Source organism: Phocoena phocoena, chromosome 1 (genome assembly GCF_963924675.1).
Source record: "Phocoena phocoena chromosome 1, mPhoPho1.1, whole genome shotgun sequence".
NCBI lineage: Eukaryota > Metazoa > Chordata > Mammalia > Artiodactyla > Phocoenidae > Phocoena > Phocoena phocoena.
In genome coordinates this window covers 153475495-153498611 of record NC_089219.1, presented here as the reverse complement: position 1 = coordinate 153498611, position 23117 = coordinate 153475495, and the positions used below count along the sequence as shown (strand labels likewise).

Sequence of the window (23117 nt, the reverse complement as noted above, 5' to 3'; positions counted from 1 at the left end):
ACTTCATTCTCTGACTCCCCTTCCTGCTTTCCCTATTTCCCTTTTCATCTACCCCGTCACTAAGGGGATGATGGGACTTTTCACTGTCATGTCAGCTGCTCCCAAGTATGTGTGAACCCCCACCTGGCCATGAAGAGGCAAGAGCACAGACCTACGAGGACTTCAGCTGAAACCTGAGTTGGGGTTTGTAGCAGGACCCAGTTAGACCCCAGGCAAGTAATGAATGGTAGATCTATACTCCTTGCCTGTATCAGTTGTCATTTTTAAAGAAATGACAAGAATCCTTTTGGCATTGGCCCCAACCCAAATTCTCACCAGTATTCATACCTGTGTCAGCCATCTCCTCACTTCTGGATTTTTACCCTATGAGTCTGTGCTGTTTACAGGCTCAGTTAAAAGTTCAGAGTGACAGATATCCTCAAATGGAATGTGTTGAGGTAAGAATGGAAGGTACAGAATCAGCCTGTAGCGTGATTGTTTTAAAACAATTTCTCCATTTTGAAAACTTATACCTAAAGCCCTTTACCTCTTTCTGCCCTTCCAGTCAAGCCTCCCCATGGTCTCTTGGTCTTTTGTGACCATTGTCTTCCTTAGCTTCACTAATTTTTTTTTTTTAAGTTGTGATGATTAGAAGATGGAAAGGACATGGGTGAGTTAAGTCGACTTTGACCATGCTCCCTTCTGGCCCCAGTGGAGCCCTTGATTTAGTTCTAGAGGCAGATAGGTTTCTTTGCTAACAGGGTCCTTTGGAAGCAATTGAGAGCTGGTAAAAATATATTCCTGTTGTTGCCAGGTTATCTGCTTCTAAACTGCCATGTTGTCAGGTGTGTGCGCTTTCTAAGTGCCAGGGAGATCAGCATTGACGTGAAGCTTGCATATATGCGGTTTGTAGTTTTTACCTGAAGCCTGAGCTTTCTCCTGTTCCTAAAGTGGTGGCAAAGGAATGAATTAAGAATGACCTTGCCTCCTAACTGGACTTGGAAAACAGACCATCAAAGTCAACTCGGTGGAGTCCTCCTCGGGGTGACCACTACTGCTTTCAAAGCCATCCACCAAGGCTCTTCCAGGGCAGGACCTGATTGTTGGGACAGTGAGTATTGAGAAGCCTTGGGAGAAGCCAAAGTGCCATTCCAGCAGCATCTGAGCAAACCTTCCTCTCAGAAACCAGAAACCTTGAGCTTAGGTGGCTGGGGACCAGCTTTGACGTGCCCTTTAGTTTTTAATTCTACTCTTTGCCATGTCCGCCAACATCGGTCTCTGAAAAGGCCCCAGCCTTTCTCAAATATTCTGATTCTGAAAACATGTATCCAAAGTGGGAGGCTTCACTGACGCTTTCCCGACTTAAAGGAGCAAAAGACCCACCCTGTAAAGCTCCCCTCCTTCCACCCTCCCTCTTGCACACCCCACTCAAGCCCCCTCCAGAATGTGCTCAGTACTGCACAGTTAAGCCCTGTGCCTTCTCTCCCTGAACACTGCCCAAAGCGTCCCCTTCCCACCTGTCTCTCAGGAGCCGGGGACTTGGCTAGGAGATTTGTTAAGTGTTCCTTAATGCAACGGGGTGGAGCCGCCTTTGCAGGATCTCCGTTTCTATCCCTACCATGCTGCTGCAAGCTCTTCCATGTAGGGGTCAGCTCATGTCTGCCAATTCCCATCTCCCACTGGGTAAATGAAGCCTACCCCCTCTTTCTAGAGTGATGGGAGTAAGGAGAAGGGGCTTGAGGCTGTTAGGAACTGCCGAATTTCCATTTGGGAGTCAGGTGACCCGAACCTCTCCTCTCCGGCCTTTTCTTCTGGATCCCTCCTCCCTCACCCTTTCACCTGAGCTGCCCTAGGAAGGAAGAATAAAGAAACAGTATCCCCTGCGCATCCCTATTACTACATCAGCGACCAGATCTGATTTTGGTTTTGTAAAGGTTACATGTTTCAGTGATCTTTTCTCTGTCTTCAATACTAATGGGGGAAAAAATAGCTCACCCGAGGCGATAGGTGTTCACATATATATTTATTAAGTACAGTGGAAGATTTAGTTCTGTCGAGTCTTTTTGATTACCTCAGATCAGTTTTTAAAACAAACTTTGGAGGCTATTTTATCATTCCTGCTCCCAGAAGACTCTCATGGTGCCTGACAGGTTACTTGTGAGGGCTTGTGTCTACTTGTTTAAAGTCAATGGGGATTTTGTGTGTATTCTAGTTTCCATAGTAGGAGAGAAAATTTAGAAATATTATGCAAAGAAATATAGTTTTCTTTAGACGAGAAACTGATATTTTTTGAGTCAGCCATATGTATTTTGTTTAAAGGATTTAAAATAAAGTTCTGTCATGTAACCCTGTGGAAGGGAGCACATAACCAGCTGTTAGACATGGCAGGTGACTTATAGTATATTTGCAATTGGTTTTAAAACCAATGCACCAAACTTCCTTTCTCCAAACAGCCATCTTTATACTTAGGGGAAAAAAAAATTTGTTGGGTTCTAGAATGTTTTTAATATAAATTTGTTGATATGGAATTAAGTTTAAGTATTTATGTGCATATATTTTTTATATAAATTTTTTTTTCCTGTTCAGTTGCAGTGATCCAACTGGCAGTGAATAAATATGGCGTAAGTTAATAAAGCTTTCCCCAAAAATGGTGCTTTGGATTTGAAAAGGGTCTGATGGGGAAAAGGGGGAAATATTATCCTAGATTCCTCTCTTGATAAACCTAGGAGAATGGGCAGTGGATTACGGATGGGAAGGAAGGCATCCAGGAAGAAGGGACAGCCAGCAGGAAATGAGCGTGCACCCCCATGGAAATGGGTACCAGGAACTAGTGGTCAGGACCAGGGACCTCAGATAGATTTATATTTCTTGAAGAACAGCTGGCAGAGTGGTACCCAAGACACTGGGCTGCAAGGATACTCTCTCTGATTTGGGGTTTGCCTTTTTTTATGGTTCTTTTCACCTCCTGTTTCCCCTGGAGTTTTCCATTAGCGACTTTTTGTGCAAGGATTTGATTTGAGACTTCCTTCCCTCCCCTAGAAAAGTTTCACGTGATATGTTAGTTGGGAGGTAGAGCTCTAAGTGGAAAAATAAAGGCTGGTTCTAGCCTGGGTGACAGTCTTGACTAGATCCTTCCCACAGGTGCCCTCTGCCCTCTGAAATGACTCTCCATCTCTAAAGGTTGTAGAGAGACCACCGAGAAATCCCACCAGCACATGTGAGTTCTTTAGAGTTTGTGTTCCTTCTTCCCGTTGAGCTCCAGAGTGGGGGAGTCTGCACACTTAAATCTGAGTGATGACCTTACTGCCAAAAACCAGAGGGGTGTGGCAAGCTCACATGTGCCCTGAAACCTCTGAACACGTCACTTCCTTTCTTTCCTCCTTTCCCTGCCTAGTGATTGAAGCAGCCCATGATGCCATCACGAAGTGTGTACTTCCTCACTCTTCCTCACTCTCCGTATCTGAGGCCCACCCCACTACTGTGGTGGGGGTAGGGCACTTATAAATGTCTGCTCTTCTTAAGCCATTCCAGGCTCTTCCTCAGAAAAGACCAGACACCCTTCCATTTAGCTCAGTGCTGTCCTTTGCCTTTCCAGCCCTGCTGTTGGGCCTGCTGTCCCCTTTCCTCCTGATTAGGAGAGATGGAGGGAAGTGAGCTCCCCATGACTGAATTGGCCTTTCGTACATATTTCTCCCCATATGTATATATGCCATATGTGAATATGCCATATATATGTGCCAACAAATCTATCTGTGTTGTTCTTTTCAAATCAGCAGATAGGAATTTTGAGTTTCTTCTTCTTTTTTTTTTTTTCAGTAACTAGTATAACAGGCACTGGTATTTTTATATAAAAGGAAAAAAAAAACAAAACAAAAGATTGACTGTTGTGATCTGCATGACATAAACAAACAAATGGTGATATCAAAGCAATGTGTACCCCAGTGTGTGTTGCCGTAATCTGCAGTTCACCTAAACCGTGCACCCAATCTGTACTTGCATTTTGATATTATTTAAGCTCTCTGTACAATGTTTTGCATGTATTTATAGGGTTCTTAGAAAAAAAATGCTATAAACTGGCAAATCTGAAATTCAAATATGTTGTTCCATTGAGAAAGGAAGAATCGAAGGGGAGTTTTAAAAGAAGGAAAAAAAAGGGTAATTTTTTTGGAACCAATAAAGCTGTTGCTGATGCGCAGAAACCAAACTGTTGTGCACTGAGAATAAAAACCCATGCCCACTTGAGACTGTGCTGTGCTCGATGTGTATCCACTTTTGGGTAACGTCAGTGGATGTCAAAGTTGAGAAGGGGTCTGCCACGGCTACATGGAGAGCTTACCTGTGCAAGCCCAGAGCTTAGCCTGTCATTGGACCCTGACACGCTTCTCTGCCAGCGCTTGCCTCTGGTGACTCGCAGCCCTGGTTTCCAGTTTCATTCCCTTGGAGTACGAGCTTTGCTCTGCCCACCTTGGTTAGAATCCGCAGTCAGAGAACTGTGAAGCTGAAGCTTTTGAAGAAAGGATGAATTTGGAAGGATGAAAAAGAGTCAGGCGTGGCAGTCCTTTCTTTCTTTTCTTTGTTTCATTTTTTTGTTTTTAACAAAACGCCTATCGGGAAAATTAGTTTCCCGTATAGCAGCTATTCCCTATCTTTCTTCTGGGGTTCTCCAGTTCCCACCTCCCCAAAGGTTTTTGGGGAGGTTGGGAGTTTGTTTTTTGTTTGTTTTAGCTGTTCCATTCACTGGGTCTCTAGCATGAGTAATAGCAGGCCTTAGTTTCAGGTCAAAACTGCTTCCTGGCAGGTCATTTAAGTTCTGAGCTCTCATATCTGAGAACACAGAACTCCTTCCAGCAACTCTCATCCAGGCACACAATCAAGTTCCCTTCTCTCTTTTAAAACAGCAAGGAGGATTTGCCTGGTGGTGCAGTGGTTAAGAATCCGCCTGCCAGTGCAGGGGACACAGGTTCAATCCCTGGTCCGGGGAGATCCCACATGCCGCAGAACAACTAAGCCCGTGCACCACAACTACTGAGCCTACGCTCTAGAGCCTGCAAGCCACAACTGCTGAGACCACGTGCCACAACTACTGAGCCCACATGCCACAACTACTGAGCCTGCACTCTAGAGCCCGTGCCCCGCAACAAAGAGAAGCTACCACAATAAGCCCACACGCTGCAACGAAGACCCAACACAGCCAAAAATAAATTTAAAAATAAATAAATTTTAAAAAAATAAAAATACATAGGGCTTCCCTGGTGGCGCAGTGGTTGAGAGTCTGCCTGCCGTTGCAGGGTTCGTGCCCCGGTCCAGGAAGATCCCACATGCCACAGAGCGGCTAAGCCCGTGAGCCATGGCCGCTGAGCCTGCGCGTCCAGAGCCTGTGCTCCGCAACGGGAGAGGCCACAACAGTGAGAGGCCCGCGTACCGCAATAAATAAATAAATAAATAGAACAGCAAGGAAGGAAAGGACTTTTTCAGCTCCCCAAGGTATTTTAGGAAAAGTACGATGTTGAAGAATAGCCCAACTCTCCTGGCTGTTTGAACAGGCTGGTTCCGAAGGAGGAACGAGCCCTTGAAAGAGTCTTCTGTAGTGAGAAGTCTCGTCCCCACTTTTCCTTCCTGTCCCAGCTTGCTCTCCACAGGCACAGCCACACTGCCCTAGTTTCTTTGAAACATGTTGGGGAGAAAATAATTAATAACCAACCAAATAAACGGGCTGGGACTTATTTGATAACAAATCTTTCACAAAACAGAAATAAAGCCTCTTTCTTTTTTTTTAAATTTATTTAATTAATTTATTTTTGGCTGCATTGGGTCTTTGTTGCTGCACATGGGCTTTCTCTAGTTGTGGCGAGCGGGGGCCACTCCTCGTTGTGGTGCGGGGGCTTCTCATTGCGGTGGCCTCTCCCGTTGCGGAGCACAGGCTCTAGGCACGTGGGCTTCAGTAGTTGTGGCTCACGGGCCCTAGAGCGCAGGCTCAGCAGTTGTGGCGCACAGGCTCAGTGGCTCCGTGGCATGTGGGATCTTCCTGGACCAGGGCTTGAACCCGTGTCCCCTGCATTGGCAGGTGGACTCCCAACCACTGAGCCACCAGGGAAGCCCAAAGCCTCTTTCTTTCCACTGTAGCTTCCATCCCAAGTACCCTTGCTTAAAAGGGGTGCAAAATATACACACCCGCACACACGCACATACAACTAGAGTCCTTTCTAAAGCTTGGCCCTATATTTCCCCTCTTACTCTCACCTTGTCTTCGTTGGGCCCTAGAACCGTGCCTCTCTGCTACGCCAAACAGGGTCTTTTTTTTTTTTTTTAATTTATTAATTTATTTATTTTTTGGCTGCCTTGGTCTTCACTGCTGCGCGCAGGCTTTCTCTAGTTGTGGCGAGCAGGGGCTACTCTTCATTGCGGCGCACGGGCTTCTCGTTGCGGTGGCTTCTCTTGTTGTGCAGCACGGACTCTAGGCGCGTGGGCTTCAGTAGTTGTGGCGCGCAGGCTCTAGAGCACAGGCTCAGTAGTTGTGGCTCATGGGCTTAGTTGCTCCACGGCATGTGAGATCTTCCCAGGCCAGGGCTTGAACCTGTGTCCCCTGCATTGGCAGGCGGATTTTTAACCACTGCGCCACCAGGGAAGTCCGCCAAACAGGATCTTAAGGACCATACCTGCTAACCCCAGTGTGTGGTGAGGCATGAGCTACAAAGTAGCTTTCTGGCAGAGACCAGTGTTTCCTAAGACATTGGTTTCATGGGGTGTAAAGCCAGCTCAGCTCCTTAGGCCTAAATTACCATGTGGGAAAAAAGCATGCTCTTTCCTTCCATCTTTTCCCTACCCCCGCTTCTAAAAAAAGTAGTGTCTTTGCCCTCCATCTTTAATAACGGCTTGTGAATCTCTTTCTCAGCTACCATATCCTCTCCCTGTGGTCATCGGGTCTGTTTGAAACTCTCCATCAAGACTGACTGATTCCCCCACCCCCAAGTATATACACACAACTAGGAACACCCTGGCTTAAACTCTGGGCAAATCCAAGGATTACTCACTGGATTCGAGTGAGTAAGCTGGTTACCAACCAGTATGCTGGTTACCAAGCCCTGACCTGGGTCTATTAGGGCACGGCCTCCATGTCACTGCAAGCAGGATAAAAATGCTATGTCCTTTACCAGCAAACTTTGAAACCCTGTTGTAAATAAAACACACCTATTACTATCTCTGTGTTATGTTGTTAACATCCAGTTGTCCCCAACATGAACCTAAGCCCCGAGAAGCAATAACTAGGTAGATTCATAGACCAGAATACTTTTAGCCTTGGCTCTTAGCCTTTTAGGCAGTGAGTTCTGGGTTCTGGGCTTGCCCATATCTTGTTGGAACTAATCTTCTCTGAAATTTATTTTAAAGAACACCTCCTGATCCTCAGAAAATACACACATAGAAGGGAGCGGTCTCTTTGGAATGTCCTCCCAGTGTCACCTCCTGGGAGGCTGGTGTCAAAACCAAAATGCCACTTCACACTTACTTACAATGAGAATTTAAATGACCCACGTATTTGGAAACCCGAATTATAATCAGAAGTTTAACTGATGCTCATGAAGTACTTGAGCTGTCTGAGTGGCTGGCGCCATCACACTCAGAGCCAGTTGCATCGTTCCCTAGTCAGATAGACCTGGTCCCTGAGTTCAGGCTCAGGCCCCACTTGGTTTCTCTTTTGTCCCCTGTACTAATGGCCATGCAGACCATCCTCCAAACAGCACAGTTGATTAGGTTAAGTTTCTTGTTTTAATTCCAGATCTTCATATCCTGGCCTTATTTAAAGCAAATACAGGGAGTTCCCTGGCAGCCCAGTGGTTAGGACTCCATGCTTTCACTGCCGAGGGTGTGGGTTCAGACCCTGGTCGGGGAACTAAGATCTTGCAAGCCGCTTGGCATAGTCAAAACAATTAAATTAAAAAAATAAAGTAAATATATATGAAAACTTTTGAAAGAGAACCTGAAGGTGAGGAGGGAAGGTCTGGAAACGTGATTGCCTTCAGCCACGGTTATCCAAACCCTTCATTTGAGTCAAGCATTCCTGCACCTTTTGCATTAAACCTTTGAACTGAAACTGCTGCTGATCAGGTAGGAGAGAAAAGGGGTTTGAATGTTTTTCTGCTCACCCTTTGGTGGAGGAGCTTAAACAGAAAAATTAGATAAAGTCCTGATGTGAAGTCTGCTTCTAGACTGGCTTGATTTTCCATCTCTACAATGAGAAAGTGGAACTACATCAGTCATTTTCCAGTTACACTTTGAAGACCTGAAAGGGATTCCTCAGCGATGATTCAGAGCCCACAGTGTTCATTTTTTCTTTTTTTTAAGTGTTTGTCTTCCAGGTCAGCTGTAGCTTTTAAAAATGACTTAAAAGCACTATGAACTAGCCATCTCTAAGGTCCCCCAGCTCTGGAATGCTAAGGTTCTAATTAACAAATCAAATAATCAGTGCTGAAATGATCCAAACTTAGGTGACAATGTCACAACAAGTTGTGTGATTAGACACACAAGCAAGCGTAATTGGGTTCCTGTCTTCATTGTCTCCCATTATAATTATCAACGTTAGCATAAATAATATAGAGTAATGGATTATAGTCCATTCTGCTGAGATTGTTATCTGGCTGTTCTGCTTTGGAATTTGCTGTGAAGAAGAACAGTAGTTCGGAAATCCAGAGATCTAACCCAATGGAATGGCATAAAATTAGAGAAGCAAAGTGGCTCATTTGAGCTTTGGTGGAAAGAGCTGGCCTGGGAATTAGAAGGCCTGTGTTATAATCCCAACGCTGCTGCTAATTTGCTGTGTGACCTAAGGGTCTCTCCAACTCTGACACTCTTTCTTGCTCTGGTGTCTAAAATTGCTATTAATAACCATAAGAGAATGTCTAGATGGTGTTTCTCCGTTGCTTTATCTTCCCTGAAATGCGGCATTGTGTGTGCATTGAGCACTACTGCATACTGGGACAGTACCTGCAGGCTTCACTTGGGGCTCAGCCGCCCACACCTGCAACAAAGACAAATTGTTCCATAGCCCTTAAAGTACGAGAAATCTGTTTCTCTTCTTTTCTAAATCAAGTCAAATCTAGCACCAAACTAGCTAGCACTGGCCAAGATCTGTGAGAGGCCTCTGCTAGTCATTTTTTATGGTCTCATCTCCTCCACTTGAATATTGGTCCACTCATTCGTTCATCAAGTATTTATTATGCCGGGCACCAATGTATGCACGGGGGATACAACAAGGGACAAAACAAAGACCCTGACCTTTTTGAATTTAGTCTTGTGGAGAGAGACAAAACAAACAAGTAAATACAGAGCATATGGAACGGTAACAAGGACCAAGGAGAAAAGTAAAGTGGCGTAAGGAAAATAGGGAGCACAGGGCACGAGGGTTGCTCTCTTGTAGAGTGGTCAGGGAAGCCCTCTCTGACAAAGAAGACTGTGAAGAGAAGTGAAGGAAGTAAAAGGGTGAGCTAGGTAAATATGGAGAGGAAAGAGATTCAAAACAAAGGGCATAGCAAGTGCAAAGGCCCTGAGGCAGGTGCTCTTGCTTTGTTTGAGGACATGCAGGGAAGCCAGGGATCGGCACTGAGTGACCAAGTGGGAAAGTGAAGAGATAAGTTCGGAGGTGGAGGGCTGGTAGTGGACACAAGAACCTATAAGCCAGTATAGGGTTGGCTTTCATGAAACAGGAATTCATTGGAGGGTTTTAACTGAGGTTTCCAATGATCTATCTTACAGTGTAAGGGGATCACTTTGGCTATTGTATGGCTGCAATCAAGGGAAAATGGAAGGACAGTAATGCAGCTTTAGCTAGCACACATGCCACACATGGGCCTAGGCTAATACTAAGGGATACAGGTAAATTCAAGCCCCACTGTCATGCTGTTGTCCTATGACACACAAAATAGTGAAAAGAAAATTCTTGTTCAGAAAAATTAAGATATATTGCTTGCCACCCCAGCTTGTTCAGGATGCCCTAGTTAATGAAATGATTGAAATAATATTTTATTCACTCACACAAGAAGGAAACAAAGAAAACCATCTTGACCTGTGCCTTCCCCATTCCAACTTCCCAATCCTGTTGTCATGCTGCTGCCTGGTCCCCAGGCAGGCCCTCTGCTCTCAGCGCCTCCCCTGACCTGCGCTGTGCTCTAATCTGATTCTTGGTGTGACTACCCACCCTGCTCCCTCTGCCGAGGAGTCATCACCCTCCTGCCAGAGCCTCTCTGCCTGTATGGGCTCAGGGGATGGAAGCCAGCTCTCGCACAGCTCTGGGGCTGAGGGAAGACCGGGCTGTCAGCCTCACAGCTATCTATGCTCCGTGGCTCTCCAGCTGCCAGGACTCAGGGGGAGGCTGCCAAACGAAGAACTCCAGAAGGACCAAGCTGGCCGAGGTCGGCCTTCTCTCAGGACACCAGGCTTAAGGAAAGGGCTCGCTTACCTGCCGGCAGTGCCAACCTGCCTCCTCCACTGGAGCTTAGCGGAGGGGACAGAAGCTATCCCCTAGTCTGGTCCCACTCCTTGCTTCCAAATTCTCCTCACTCTTCCCAAGGACCTTTGGTTGAGTGGGGGCAGGGAGCAGAGAGGTGGAAGAAATATTTCTGTACTTTCTAAATCGTTTTGTCCTAATCCTGCTTTCTCACAACGTTAACTTAAAAGGAAGGTATCAGCTGCCTTTGTTCTGTTTCAGACATGCCTGGACTGGAGAAGGCCTCCAGGACACGAGCAAATGAGCGTAGAGGGGTGGGATTGCCGCCATTAAGGCTCCAGCTGTCATCCTGCTGCACTGTACCAGCCCCCAGACCTTCAAAAACAAAGCCTGGCTGCAGTTGTCTTTCACACGGGGCAATTGTGGCATTTTGGGGGGCCCAGAAATACAAAAGCCACTGTTAACCCCTTCCTAGGACAAAGGAGACCCAACACAGGACCTCAGGTTGCCCTTCCTGTGAGGTGCAGGGAGAGCAGTGCAGAGGTGGCTTTGTCCTTTGGCCCATTAGTGCACAGCAGGAAAAAGACAAGGACACTCATTTCTTTCTCAATATCTCACCCTGTTACACACTTAAGTCATAAATTCACAGCAGCAATAAGCACCTGAGAGAACTTCTCCAGTCAGGCACCGTGCCAAATGCCAGAGATGTAATAAATTAAAACACAGTCTCTGCCCTGAGAGGGTTCAGAGTCTACTTGGGGAGACATACATTTAAACCACTAATCCCAACAAGTGAGAGGTGCTATTACACACGGTGCCATGGAGACACAGAAGAGCAAGAATCCAGTTCCAGGGGCAAAGGGCTTCAGAGAAGTGGTGATGCTTAGGGCACATTTTTTAAAATAACAATTTTATTTTTTATAAAAATGACACTTGGGCTTCCCTGGTAGCGCAGTGGTTGGGAGTCCGCCTGCCGATGCGGGGGACACGGGTTCGTGCCCCGGTCTGGGGGGATCCCACGTGCCGCGGAGCGGCTGGGCCCGTGAACCATGGCCGCTGAGCCTGCGCGTCCGGAGCCTGTGCTCCGCGGCGGGAGGGGCCGCAGCAGTGAGAGGCCCGCGTACCTCAAAAAAAAAAAAAAAAAAAAATGACACTTGATCTTTACAATAATTCAAACAATGGGTCCAAAAAAGAAAATAACAAAATACCTCAAGCCCCACAACCCGGAAATAACCAGTATAAACTCTTAAAATGTGATTTTATTGGAATTCTACAAGAGAAAAAGAATCCGCTGGTAAAATGAAGGAACTAGTGCAAAGGCCTAGAGTCCGAAAGTAACAATGAGCCGGGTCTGCTTGGAGTGCAGAGTGCCTGCAAGGGGGTGGCCATCCGAGACTGACCACGGCAGGAGAGCCGGGACCGCTTCTGTTTTATGTGCAAAGCCAGTGCCTGGTACTGTGCAGTGGGAGATGTCCCAGAGATACGTGCTTAAAGAATTAAGGACCACGCGGAAGGTAGGCAGACTAAGCGTCGAGAAAGGAAGGAGGGCCTGAGAGAGCAGTCCATTAAGTGCAAAGAAATGAGTCTCATGCATCAGGAGATGACATGATAATAGCAGCCCCATTTAATGAGCTGTTGCATAAGCCAAGTCCTAAGCCAAGCAGTTTTCATTGTTCGTCCAATTAATTCTCACAACAGCGTCACCTAAACACTATTATTATCGTCATTTTGCATCCAAGGAAACAGCCAAAAAGATTAGAGGACCTGCCCGACATCACCCAGGTAGTAATTTAAGATCTGATACTCCTAACCCAGTGCTCTGTCTTTCCTGAGAGGATTCGGAAAGATTTTTGGTATTAGCAGCAACGTTTAACGTGTAGCCCCGCCCCCTCAAAGGGCTTTGCTTGCTTGGATGGTTAAGTTCTGTCTATTTCAAACCAATCTTAATACTTTAGAATCATATGTCACATTCAACCCCTCAAGTCATTGAGTGGTTAAAAGCCAACACTAGAGCAATCAGGTTTAAAACACATACGCTGTCACCCAGGAGTGAGTAGTTTTCTTCCGCTATCACGATGAATAACTTAGGGTATCTATTTTGTGTTTTCAGTGGTGGGTTTGATTGGTTTACGTACCATGGGGAGGGAAAGGAGAACAGGGGAACGTGATGCAACCAGGGCCTGGAAACCAGAGCTCACTCTGAAGCCTGGGAACTTTCTATGAGGAGGCTGTTTCACTCAAGCGTGGGGGCAGGAGAAAAGCAGAAGACCGGAGAGATTGGTCTAACTAAAGCAGACTGGGTAGATAAGATAACATGATAAGACCTTGAGATGATCACAGGCAGGGGGAAGTTCTTGAAAAAAAAAATTTTTTTAAGTAGCTGTCAGTGTGCTGAGGTTTGGTTCTATCTGCACTTCCCATGTACCATCTTCCAAGTTCCCAGTTCACACACCATCCCCTATTGGCACCAATGGCTCCGGACAGGCCTGTAGAGCCCTCTCTCTTCCTTCGGTCCCAGCCACAAGTGTGATGCAGCAATGGATCTTCTTCCCCTGTGAGGAGTCCTAGTTCTTACTCAGACCCATCCAAAGGAGAGGCGGACAGAGACCCAGGTTCCAGCTCTAGAACCAGCTGCCTCTGAGTCACCTCTGCTTCCTGCCAGGTAAGGCTACTTGGAGGGGAGGCAGCGAGGACCTGCACTGGCAGAGCCCAGGGGAGAGCTGGGTCAGGGCCAACCTGCAGACCTTTCCCCTGGGGGCCCTCTAGGAGCCTGAACGCAGGGGAGGCACCGAGACCTCAGGGAAGCTGAGGCCTCAGTGTCCGCTGGGTTGACATAAGGGAGAAGCATGTTGGACTTCCCTGGTGGCACTGTGGTTAAGAATCCACCTGCCGTTGCAGGGGACACGGGTTCAAGCCCTGGTCCGGGGAGATCCCACGTGCTGCGGAGCAACTAAGCCCGTGCGCCACAACTACTGAGTCTGCGCTCTAGAGCCCGTGCTCCGCAACGAGAGAAGCCACTGCAATGAGAAGCCCACACACTGCAACGAAGAGTGGTCCCCGCTCACCGCAACTAGAGGAAGCCTGCGCGCAGCAATGAAGACCCAACGCAGCCAAAAATAAATAAATAAAACAAATAAATTTATTTAAAAAAAAAGAGAGAGAGAGAAGCATGTGATGAGGCACTGGCTGGCTTCCCTGCCATCCAGCTGGGAATCCATTTCTTTGTGGAAAGTGACATCAGAAGCTCTTCTTCACTAATAGTCTTAGTGGCCCCTTCTCCTTGGACTCTCCCAAGATGAAAGAGTGTCAGGAAATGCGTAAAAGGAAGAGGGGGAGAAAGCTAGAAAAAAAACCTTGAACAATCTTTGAAGGGACTTCCCGTGTGGCACAGTGATTAAGAATCCGCCTGCCAATCTTAAGAAGAAAAGAAATGGTTCTGAAGAACCTAGGGGCAGGATAGGAATAAAGATGCAGATGTAGAGAACGGACTTGAGGACACAGGGAGTGGGAAGGGTAAGCTGGGACGAAGTGAGAGAGTGGCATGGACATATATACACTACCAAATGTAAAATAGCTAGCGGGAAGCAGTCACATAGCACAGGGAGATCAGCTCAGTGCTTTGTGACCACCTAGAGGGGTGGGATAGGGAGGGTGGGAGGGAGACGCAAGAGGGAGGAGATATGGGGATATATGTATATGTATAGCTGATTCACTTTGTTATAAAGCAGAAACTAACACACCATTGTAAAGCAATTATACTCCAATAAAGATGTTAAAAAAAAGAATCCACCTGCCAATGCAGGGGACACAGGTTCGATCCCTGGTGGGGGAAGATCCCACGTGCCGCGGAGCAACTAAGCCCGTGAGCCACAGCTACTGAAGCCCACGCGCCTAGAGCCTGTGCTCAGCAACAAGAGAAGCCACCGCAATAAGCCCGTGCACCACAACGAAAAGCAGCCCCCTCTCGCCACAACTAGAGAAAGCCCGCGTGCGGCAACGAAGACCCAACGCAGCCAAAAGTAAATAAATAATAAATTTATAAAAAAAAAAAAAAAGAAAACTTTGACGTTTGGGACACTTTGGGTAGACACGGGGAGTGAATCTTCCAGCTTCTGAGACAGGTGCACAACAGGCCAGACTGGGATGGATCTTCTCTTGAAGAGCCCTGTAAGCAAGCCAGCCAGCAGCCGGGGGCCCCGAGGGCAGGCCCCCGGGGCCATGTCAATCCTGCTTCAGCTTCATTCTGGGGCTCGTACCCAGAGCAGAAGCCCTCAAAATGTGAAACACAGACCAGTTCTGTGAAAATCACCTGGGAAGTGTTTATGAAAACCACCAGTCCTCCTCTGCACCCTCCGCCCACGAATCAGCAGCCGGTGCCAGAGATCTGCATCTGTTTCTGAAAAGCACCTCCCAGTGCTGAAACAAACATTGTAAATCTGGAGGCTTACAAAACTCCCCGTGTCTCAGAAACCCGGGGCGAGCAATCACAAATCCCCCACCACCTTGCCCCATCTTGAATCACGCTCCCCCTAGAACACAGCGCGCGGGCCAGCCCAGGGAACGTGGTGCAGACACGATTGCTTCTACCTTATTAAGAGCTGAGCAGCCTTTCCTGGGCCCCATGCTTCATTAGCACGTTGGTGGTGTTGCTTCCTGTGGCTGACTCTCCGTTTCCATTCTGGCAAAGTGTTTGCTCTCTTATCTCTGCTTTGGGGGGTGGGGGAAGATGAGCTTCTCACGGAGCCTGTCTCGGCCTTCTCAGTGGTTTCCCCGTCAGTGCCCCTCACATCCCCCTCACAAGGCAGAGGCCCTGGCTTCCCCCTGAGCCTCGCCGCGGAGCACCACACCCAGAGGAGCTCGCCCCTCCTGCAGTCGGCATCGCAGCTACATCCAGGTAGAACCAAACCTGTTGTTTCATATTTTGGGTCAAGTCAGCCTGATATTTAAGGGATAGAGGCAAGGTAGGGAGTTGATTGGGGGGTAGAAAGTTCTAGAAAGATAGATGGGATGCTTTAGAAAGAAAGAAATAAAAACCAATAGACTTTATTTGTGAGGGACTTTGGTAAATAAAGATTTACGAAGATGAATTTTGAGAGTAAAATGTTGTATGTTAGGGAATGTTCGGAAGACATGGAGACCAGGAGGAGTTCTGTCATTCTTATCTACTAAAAAAAGTGGTTATACCACACAGGATTATATGTAAAACACAAACCAATTCTGCCTTTTCTCCTAGGAGTCAGCAATTTAGGAAGAGCCAGGGAAAGTGGCAGACAGGCTGGCAAGCAGATGACGATTAAGAGAAGGCTTAGAAGGAGGAGCTGAAGCCAGAGACAGTCCTGGGATAATGGATGTCGCCATACCGACCCGCTCAGAAATCAGAGGGAGGACCTCACAGCCCAGCACTCTGCAGGGAACCCTCGGCAGCCCAGACACGTAAGTGGCCCGGGTGGTGAGCTCTCCCCTCCCCTGATTTAGACAGAGGGCCCTGGTCTGCCCTGGGAGGCTTCTACCCCAGCAGCATCGCCACCCCCTCACCAGGGTGGTCCCCTGAGACCAATAGGCTCAGAGAAGTTTACTCAGAACTGCTTGGAGGAAAGAAATGGGTATTGAGGAGAAAAAGGAGTTGATAGGGGGAGACAAAATATGATAACACAACATTTCCTTAGAGCTGGCTGCCTGGCCGGGTTAGATTTCTCACGCTCAGAGGCCCTGATTGCTGTCCTCGATCATTACTGTCTCAGGTCGCACCAATCACTCCTCAAAGAAACAAAAACAAAAACTAGTTCCCACTCTGATGGAAACAGAAAGCCCACTTTTTTCATGTGTTTTTAGGCCCTAAAAACTTGCCATGAATAAAAATGGAATCATAGATATGATAAAGATATATCCTTAGAACATAAAACCCCACAGAACTAATCGTAGATGTAAATTTTACAGCTAAAACTTCAATATTATGTTAAATAAAAAATCCATCAGCCATTGAAACTTTGACAGTGGGAGGTATAAATTTCAGTGCTATCATAACAGCACAGCTCAAAATTATAAATTTTAAATCACTGTAGTTTGGGGAGGTAAGTATCATTACCATGACAAACAAATACATGCCACTTGCAGGTGGACAGAGGCACTGATGGGGAATGAATTCGTAAAATGTCAGAACCCTGCAACTCTCCCGGCAAAATAATCCTATCTCTATATTCATTCATTTGTTTGATAATTTACTCATTCATTCATTTAACAAATATTCATCAGGCCCCTACTGAGTACCAGGCACTGTTTCAGGCACCAGGTGAACCAGACAGACAAGTTCATGACCTCCTGGAGCTTACAGTCAAGTGGGAGGGTCAGATAGAAACAGATGAACAAATGCATGGATAACATAATGTCAGTGAGTCATAAGTGCTCTGAGGAAAAACCAGGGCAGAGTAAGAGGACTGAGAGTATGAGGGAGGGTGTGGCCAGGGAGGACCTGTCTGAGGAGGTGACGTTTCAGAAGAGACCTGAGTGAAATGAGGGACTGAGCTGTGGGAGCGGGAGCAGCAGGTCTGAGAGACCAGACTGCTTTGCCAGGAACAGCACGGAGTCCTGGAGGTCATGGTCAGAGGGAAAGTGGTAGGAAATGAGGTCAGAGGCAGGCAGAAGCCAGAACAGAAGAGACCATGAAGTTCTCACTGGGTAGGGACTATGGGTGTTATCCCAAGTGTGATAGGAAGTCATGGGGGGTGCGAGCAGAGGAGGGACGTGATCTGATTTACCGTTTAGAGGATCACTCTGGCCCGTGTGTGAAGATAGTGTGCTGGGGCCAAGAGTGAAAGCAAGGAGACCCATCAGAGAGGTTCTTGCAAAGGTCCACGTGGAATGCACGGTGGTTCAGACCAGGGCGCTGGTAATGGAGGAGCAAGAGGTGACTGGTTTGGATAGATGCCCAGGGATGAGCAGACAGCGTCTGCTGGTTAGCTAGAAGTGGGGTGTGAAAGAAAGAAAACATTCAAGGACGGCTCCAGGGTTTTTGGCCGAGTCATTAGGTGATGGGAAACACCAGAGGGGCAGGTTTGTGGGGGGAGAACAGGAGTTCTGTTTCAGACATTTTTGGTTTGAAATGTCTATTAGGCAACCTTGTGGAAATGTCCAATACAGAGTTGGGTAAACAAGCCTAGAACTCAGGAGGACAAAAATCTTCCCTGATAGATGACCTGGTTTCTAGTAACTAGGGGAGCAGGTCTGCTAGTGATTCCTTCTGTAACGTCAGTTGGCTGCTTCTAATAGGCAAAGCAGAGCAGTAACTCCGTGCCTGCCTGGGAACTGCAAGTAACCCAGAACTTGCTCCGTGCATTTGCATTGGTTAAATTCCGCAGAACAACAGAGTGTTGCTTGGAGACCAGCTCCACAAGTTGGCGCTACAGGGGTTATTCAAGTGCAGGCAACCAGAACTCTTGTCCCAGAGCTGCTCCCTGATTGTAAGTCGGGTAATCTTCTCCTTCGAGCAAGACAGAAAGCCCAGGAGCAGGGAATGGGGGAAGCGGGAGCAGGTGGACTTGACATTACAAGTTTGGAAGACAGTGTGAAGCCATAGAAAGAAGAGTCTTTGGGCCCAAACAGACCTAGACTCACGTTCCATCATGCTCTTTCCTACCTATGTGATCTTTGACACGTTACTCTACCTTTCTGAGTCTAATTCTCAGATTCCTTGGTCACAAAGAGAAATGGGATTGTTGTACAGATTAAATAAGGTTCACCTGCAAAGCACTGGCATGCAGTAGGCCTTCAAAAGGGATAGGTACCTTCTCCCATGTCCTATTTCCCACTCTCCAAGGGAATATGACCCTGTCTTCCACCACCCAGCCCACCCCACCTCAGCTTTCCTTCACCGGGCTCTCATTCCAAATCCTCAAGCCCTACCTCCTAAAGGAAACATCTTCTCCAACCTCCCACCCTCCTATGGCTGGGTCATGGCATTTGGTTTTCCTCGCAGAGCTAAAGACCACAACAGCAGCATCTTTTCTGGGTTTGCGGGACTCCTTGCCATCCTCCTGGTTGTCGCAGTTTTCTGCATCCTGTGGAAGTGGAGCAAATGGAAGAAGCGTGAGTCCCTTGTTTGTCCAAAGTTGAGACACACTAGGATCAATCAACTAGCCCGGCATTTAAAGCCCAGTTTATCCTCCAGAGATAAACTGTTGGGCTGGGCAGTCCTCTGTTCTTACCTGACACACGGGTCATTTTCTCCCTTGGGATCCTAAGCTGTGGCTCCATAAGGCTCAGTGCTGAGTAGAGTTCCATTTTCAAAGTCATTGCCCTGGTATCCCTGTGCCCTGCTTCTGTCCACTGAGTCCCCTATGCTTCTAGCTCAAAGGGAATTGGTCAAGTCTGAAAACGTATTTTTCATGACACATGGTGAGGGTGGGCAATATTTTCAGGGACCGTCTCATCCCCAAGGGGCCCTGCATTCCGTGCAGCTGGGCCCAGCCATGACCTCCGTGTCTCTCATTGCCTTGCAGGGCGAGTTCCTTACTTCCAAGTTACCGTCATGCCCTTGCTGACTCTGCCTCGACCCAGACAAGTAGCCAAAAATATTTATGACCTCTTGCCCCGAAGACAAGAAGAGCTGGGTAGGTTTTTCTTTTTAATCCATGGAGTCCAGACCTACAGAACTTCTACCCCCGGAATGTACCTCTCACCTGGACGCAACTTTCTCTAAAGTTGCAGACCTTTCTGCCCTTCAGGGAGCATGAGAGAGAATGGGATAGATAGACTGCAAGATGCAACTCCAATGGGGGCTTGGAGAGCTCGAAGAAGGGAGCGGGAGGTCATCTGGGTTGGGGGTTTTGTTTGTTTCTTTTTCCGATTTCATTGATAAAAAATTGACATACATCACCGTATAAGTTTATGGAGTACTGCATGATGGTTTGATTACATAGACAGCAACTTTGGTTTTTCTTGACGTAAGTTAGCAGGCGACAGCTGGGTACGTCTAGCATTGGGAAAGACATACAGAAGGAGAAAATGGCCTCCAGCCTCAAGGCAGGGAGGGTTCGCCCCAGGAGCCTCCTTCCCAGCCTCCTCAATTCCTGTGCTAGTGTCCTTTTGTCCTCAGCTAGCTGAGGAGGGTTCCGGGTCTCCTAGCACATCATCCCTGTAACTCTGACCCTCTCCCCACAGAACGCCAGGCCCCAAACCCCAGACATCACACAAACCCACTTCACCCAAGATGCAGGAATTGTACAGGCTGAAGCACTCGGAGGACTGGCTGACTACGTTCGGGGTTTGTTCTCTGTCCTTTCAGGAAGACATCCGTCAAGAAGTATTCGTATTTTCAGTACCGAGAGGCTCCTCTCCAGAAATTCTGACAGCCCTCCCTCTGAGCATGTGGTAAGAGTCAAGTGAAATGACAACCCGTTTGGGAGAAATGATATATCTCTGGCAGAAGAGCTGAAGTGCAAGAGTGCTAGGTCTTGGCTCTAAGCCTCTGCAAACAGCATGTCCTTTGGCACACACACACACCAGCCCCCTGCCCCCCACCCCCTAGGCCCTATTAATAAATTGGGAAGACTAGCCTCAGGACTTCCCTACCACCCAAGGCAAAAAATTTAGAAAGAGAGGAGCAAGCACTTGGGATTTTAGGAAAGGCACCAGGGCACATGTATTCAAGGACACGATGTTAGAACTGAAATGTGATTTCCAAATGAGTGTTGTCCCCTTCAAAGTAATCACCTTGGGAGGGTACCTAAATAATCCAACAGTGCTGTTGGTACTCAAAATACTCTTAAAGTCCTACTTTGACAATTACTTCTGAGCCTATGTCAAATTGTTTCAATCCTCCTCCATAGCAGAAATACTCGTAAGTTCACTCAGCACTGTAACTGGTGTAGAAAGCACTGAGCACCTCGGGGATACCTTTGAGGTTACAAGGGGACTATTACAATTAATAACAATAATCCCTTGTGTCTTGTGGTCTGGCTCTGAAGGCAGCTCCCCAGGAGGAGTCACACCAGGGACAGTAGAGGGACTGTTTTGAAGATCAGGGTGCTTATTTCCATAGATAGGTTCTCATTGGCTTGTTAAAAGAATCAATTCCTTTGGTTTTGTGACCATCCTTGGGTAAGTACAGCCATGCTGCAGCTGCTGTTAATTCGGTTGTTACCCAGCTTTTCTTCACTCAGGGGCTTAGGCTGATTACCACGCGGCCACTCCATGTTGCCACCTTTGCTTCCCCTTCTTCTTGCATGTCCCATCCTTGGGCTCTGATCCTGCTTCTAAGACTTCCTGGGGGCAGCAAGTCTAAGTGGCTGATAAAAGGAAGAGCAGAGGAAACTCTACTGCTAAAGCTACTTCTAGGACTCAGGGGGGGCCCTGAGGGAATTTTGCATCTAGAGTTTAGATTTCAAATTGGCTTAAGCCCACAAACATGTTTGGATTGTACTCTGTAGTGTTTGAAGGACATCACGAACCAGTTGGCAACATTCAAAAACCTAAAAGATTTCACATTAAAGTCCAGATGTCCAGCTTTTCTTGAAAATCAGGAGTTCTGGGGACAACAGACTAGCATCTCTAATTGGCCATAAGCAGCCGACCTGCGTGTCAGCTGCCCTTATACTAATGTAACAGCAAGCATTTTTTAGTGTTTCCTTTGTGCCAGGAGCTATTCGAAACACTTTACGGTCCGTAATCCATTTACTCCTCACAAAACCCTCATGGTGTAGATATTGTTATGATTATACCCATTTTATAAGTTAGGAAACTAAGGCACAGTGAGATTAGGTAACTTGCCCAAACTCAGCACAGAGTGGTGAGGCCTGGGACTTTCACCCTCAGTCTGAGCCTAAGCCTCTACCTTTAACCACTGTGCCGCGCCTCAGTGTGCTCTGGGGTGTGGCAGGCTCTCTCCAATTCATAAGACTTCCCCCACTCCCCATTGGAACCCCACAGTGTGGCCAAAAAACAGTTGCGATTTATTGTCAAATTTACACTGCTGCTTTCCTTAAACCCAGCCTACTTCACTTATTCCTACCTGGCATCTGAAGCCTTGAGGTTTGAGATCCCTGATTCAGACCTTTGCTCCAAAGTGAAGAACTGAGAGGAAGAAGCATTAGATGTAGTAGTACTGGGCAGGGAAGAAGAAAGGTTTTGTCCATGTTTCTACTTCTATCCTGTCACTGGCTTTCTCTTCTTACTCATAGCCCTCCCAAGCACGTGAGGCCCTCCATGTGCACAGAGCCCATACTCATGCCATGGGGTATGCAGTGGGCATCTATGACAATACCGTGGGGCCCCAGATGTATGGAAACCTCACTCCCTCAGCGCACTATGTCAATGTCAGAGCTTCAAGAGATTGCCCAAGCACTTCTTCAGAGGATTCAAGAGATTATGTCAATATCCCCACAGCAAAGGAGATTGCTGAGACTTTAACTTCTAACAACAGCCCTCCTGGGAACCTCTTCATCCTCCCAAGTACCAAGGTGCTGGAGTTGACTGAAGAAATAGATGAGGGCTGTGGGAACGCCAGTGACTGCACCAGTTTGGGGTCTCCAGGAACTGAGAGCAGTTATCCACTCAACGATGGGGAAGGGTCTTCTCAGACCTCAGATGATTATGTCAACATGGCAGTGTTGGATCTCGAGACCATCCAAGGGAAGCAGCCCTGGGGAACTTTTCAGTGCTGCAGAGATTATGAAAATGTACCACCAGATCCCAGTGGAAACCAGCAGCAGGAGGAGAAGGAAGCGACATCCTCAAACACAGACCATGTAGAGGGCAGGACAGATGGTCCAGAGACCCACATCCAACCTGTCATGCAGTCAGGGAGTTTCCTGGCCTTAAAGGATTATGTGGCCTATCAGTCATCTGCACAGAGTGAGAACAGTCAGATGAAACATGGAGAAGAGATGTCAAATGAAGACTCTCATGACTACAAGAATGTGTGAGCTGCCAAGGTAGGAGGTAGGGACTTTGAGCAGGGGCCTGACACATGGCTCCTTCCTGATGAATTAAGACCCAGCCACCCAGCTGGAAAGTCACATGGAGTGGTCTGTCCTGCCGGATCCATAGCCATTACAGGGTCTAGTGAAGACCCTTGACCACCCTTGTATTTCAGTGGATTCGTTTGGTTACGCTAAAAAGAAGCTGAAATGAGTAGGGAGCTAAGAGGCTCACAAAAGCAGAGGTTTGAGAAAGTCAGAAAGAAATTCTTCTCAGGCAGGGTGCGGTGATATCTCATACCAACTTAAGAATGCTGAAACTGCCTTATAGGTCTGTGAGGAGGTCAAAAATGGAAGAGTGCTTTAGTACACCGTAGAAACATGAAGTAGTCTAAAATCATTACCTTCACTAATACCAGCAGGCTGCAAAGCAGGAATACAGATTATTTGGTAATCCAGGCAGAGGCCAAAAGGAACAAGGAAGTTGGGTTGGGGTGGGGGGACATTTTCCGCTCTAAAATGAGTGTGGACAACCAAACGCTGGAGAAAATGCAGAACAACAGGAACTCTCGCTCATTGCTGAAGGGATTGCAAGGCATAACATTCACTCTGGAAAACTGTTTGGCAGATTTTTTTGTTTGCCTTTTTTTTTGCGGTACGCAGGCCTCTCACTGTTGTGGCCTCTCCCGTTGCGGAGCACAGGCTCCGGACGCACAGGCTCAGCGGCCATGGCTCACGGGCCCAGCTGCTCCGCGGCATGTGGGATCCTCCCGGACCGGGGCACGAAC

At 47.4% G+C, this 23117-nt stretch overlaps 1 protein-coding gene across 1 annotated transcript; it reads left to right on the top strand.

Annotated features, from left to right (window-relative positions):
• The first annotated feature begins 15611 nt into the window (after positions 1-15611).
• LAX1 (lymphocyte transmembrane adaptor 1) lies at positions 15612-22671 on the top strand. Its single transcript, XM_065892386.1, has 5 exons — positions 15612-15850; positions 18390-18499; positions 18913-19023; positions 19698-19783; positions 21592-22671. The coding sequence occupies exons 1-5, from the start codon at positions 15762-15764 to the stop codon at positions 22333-22335; spliced, it is 1140 nt and encodes a 379-aa protein (XP_065748458.1). The 5' UTR covers positions 15612-15761; the 3' UTR covers positions 22336-22671.
• Positions 22672-23117: the final 446 nt, after the last annotated feature.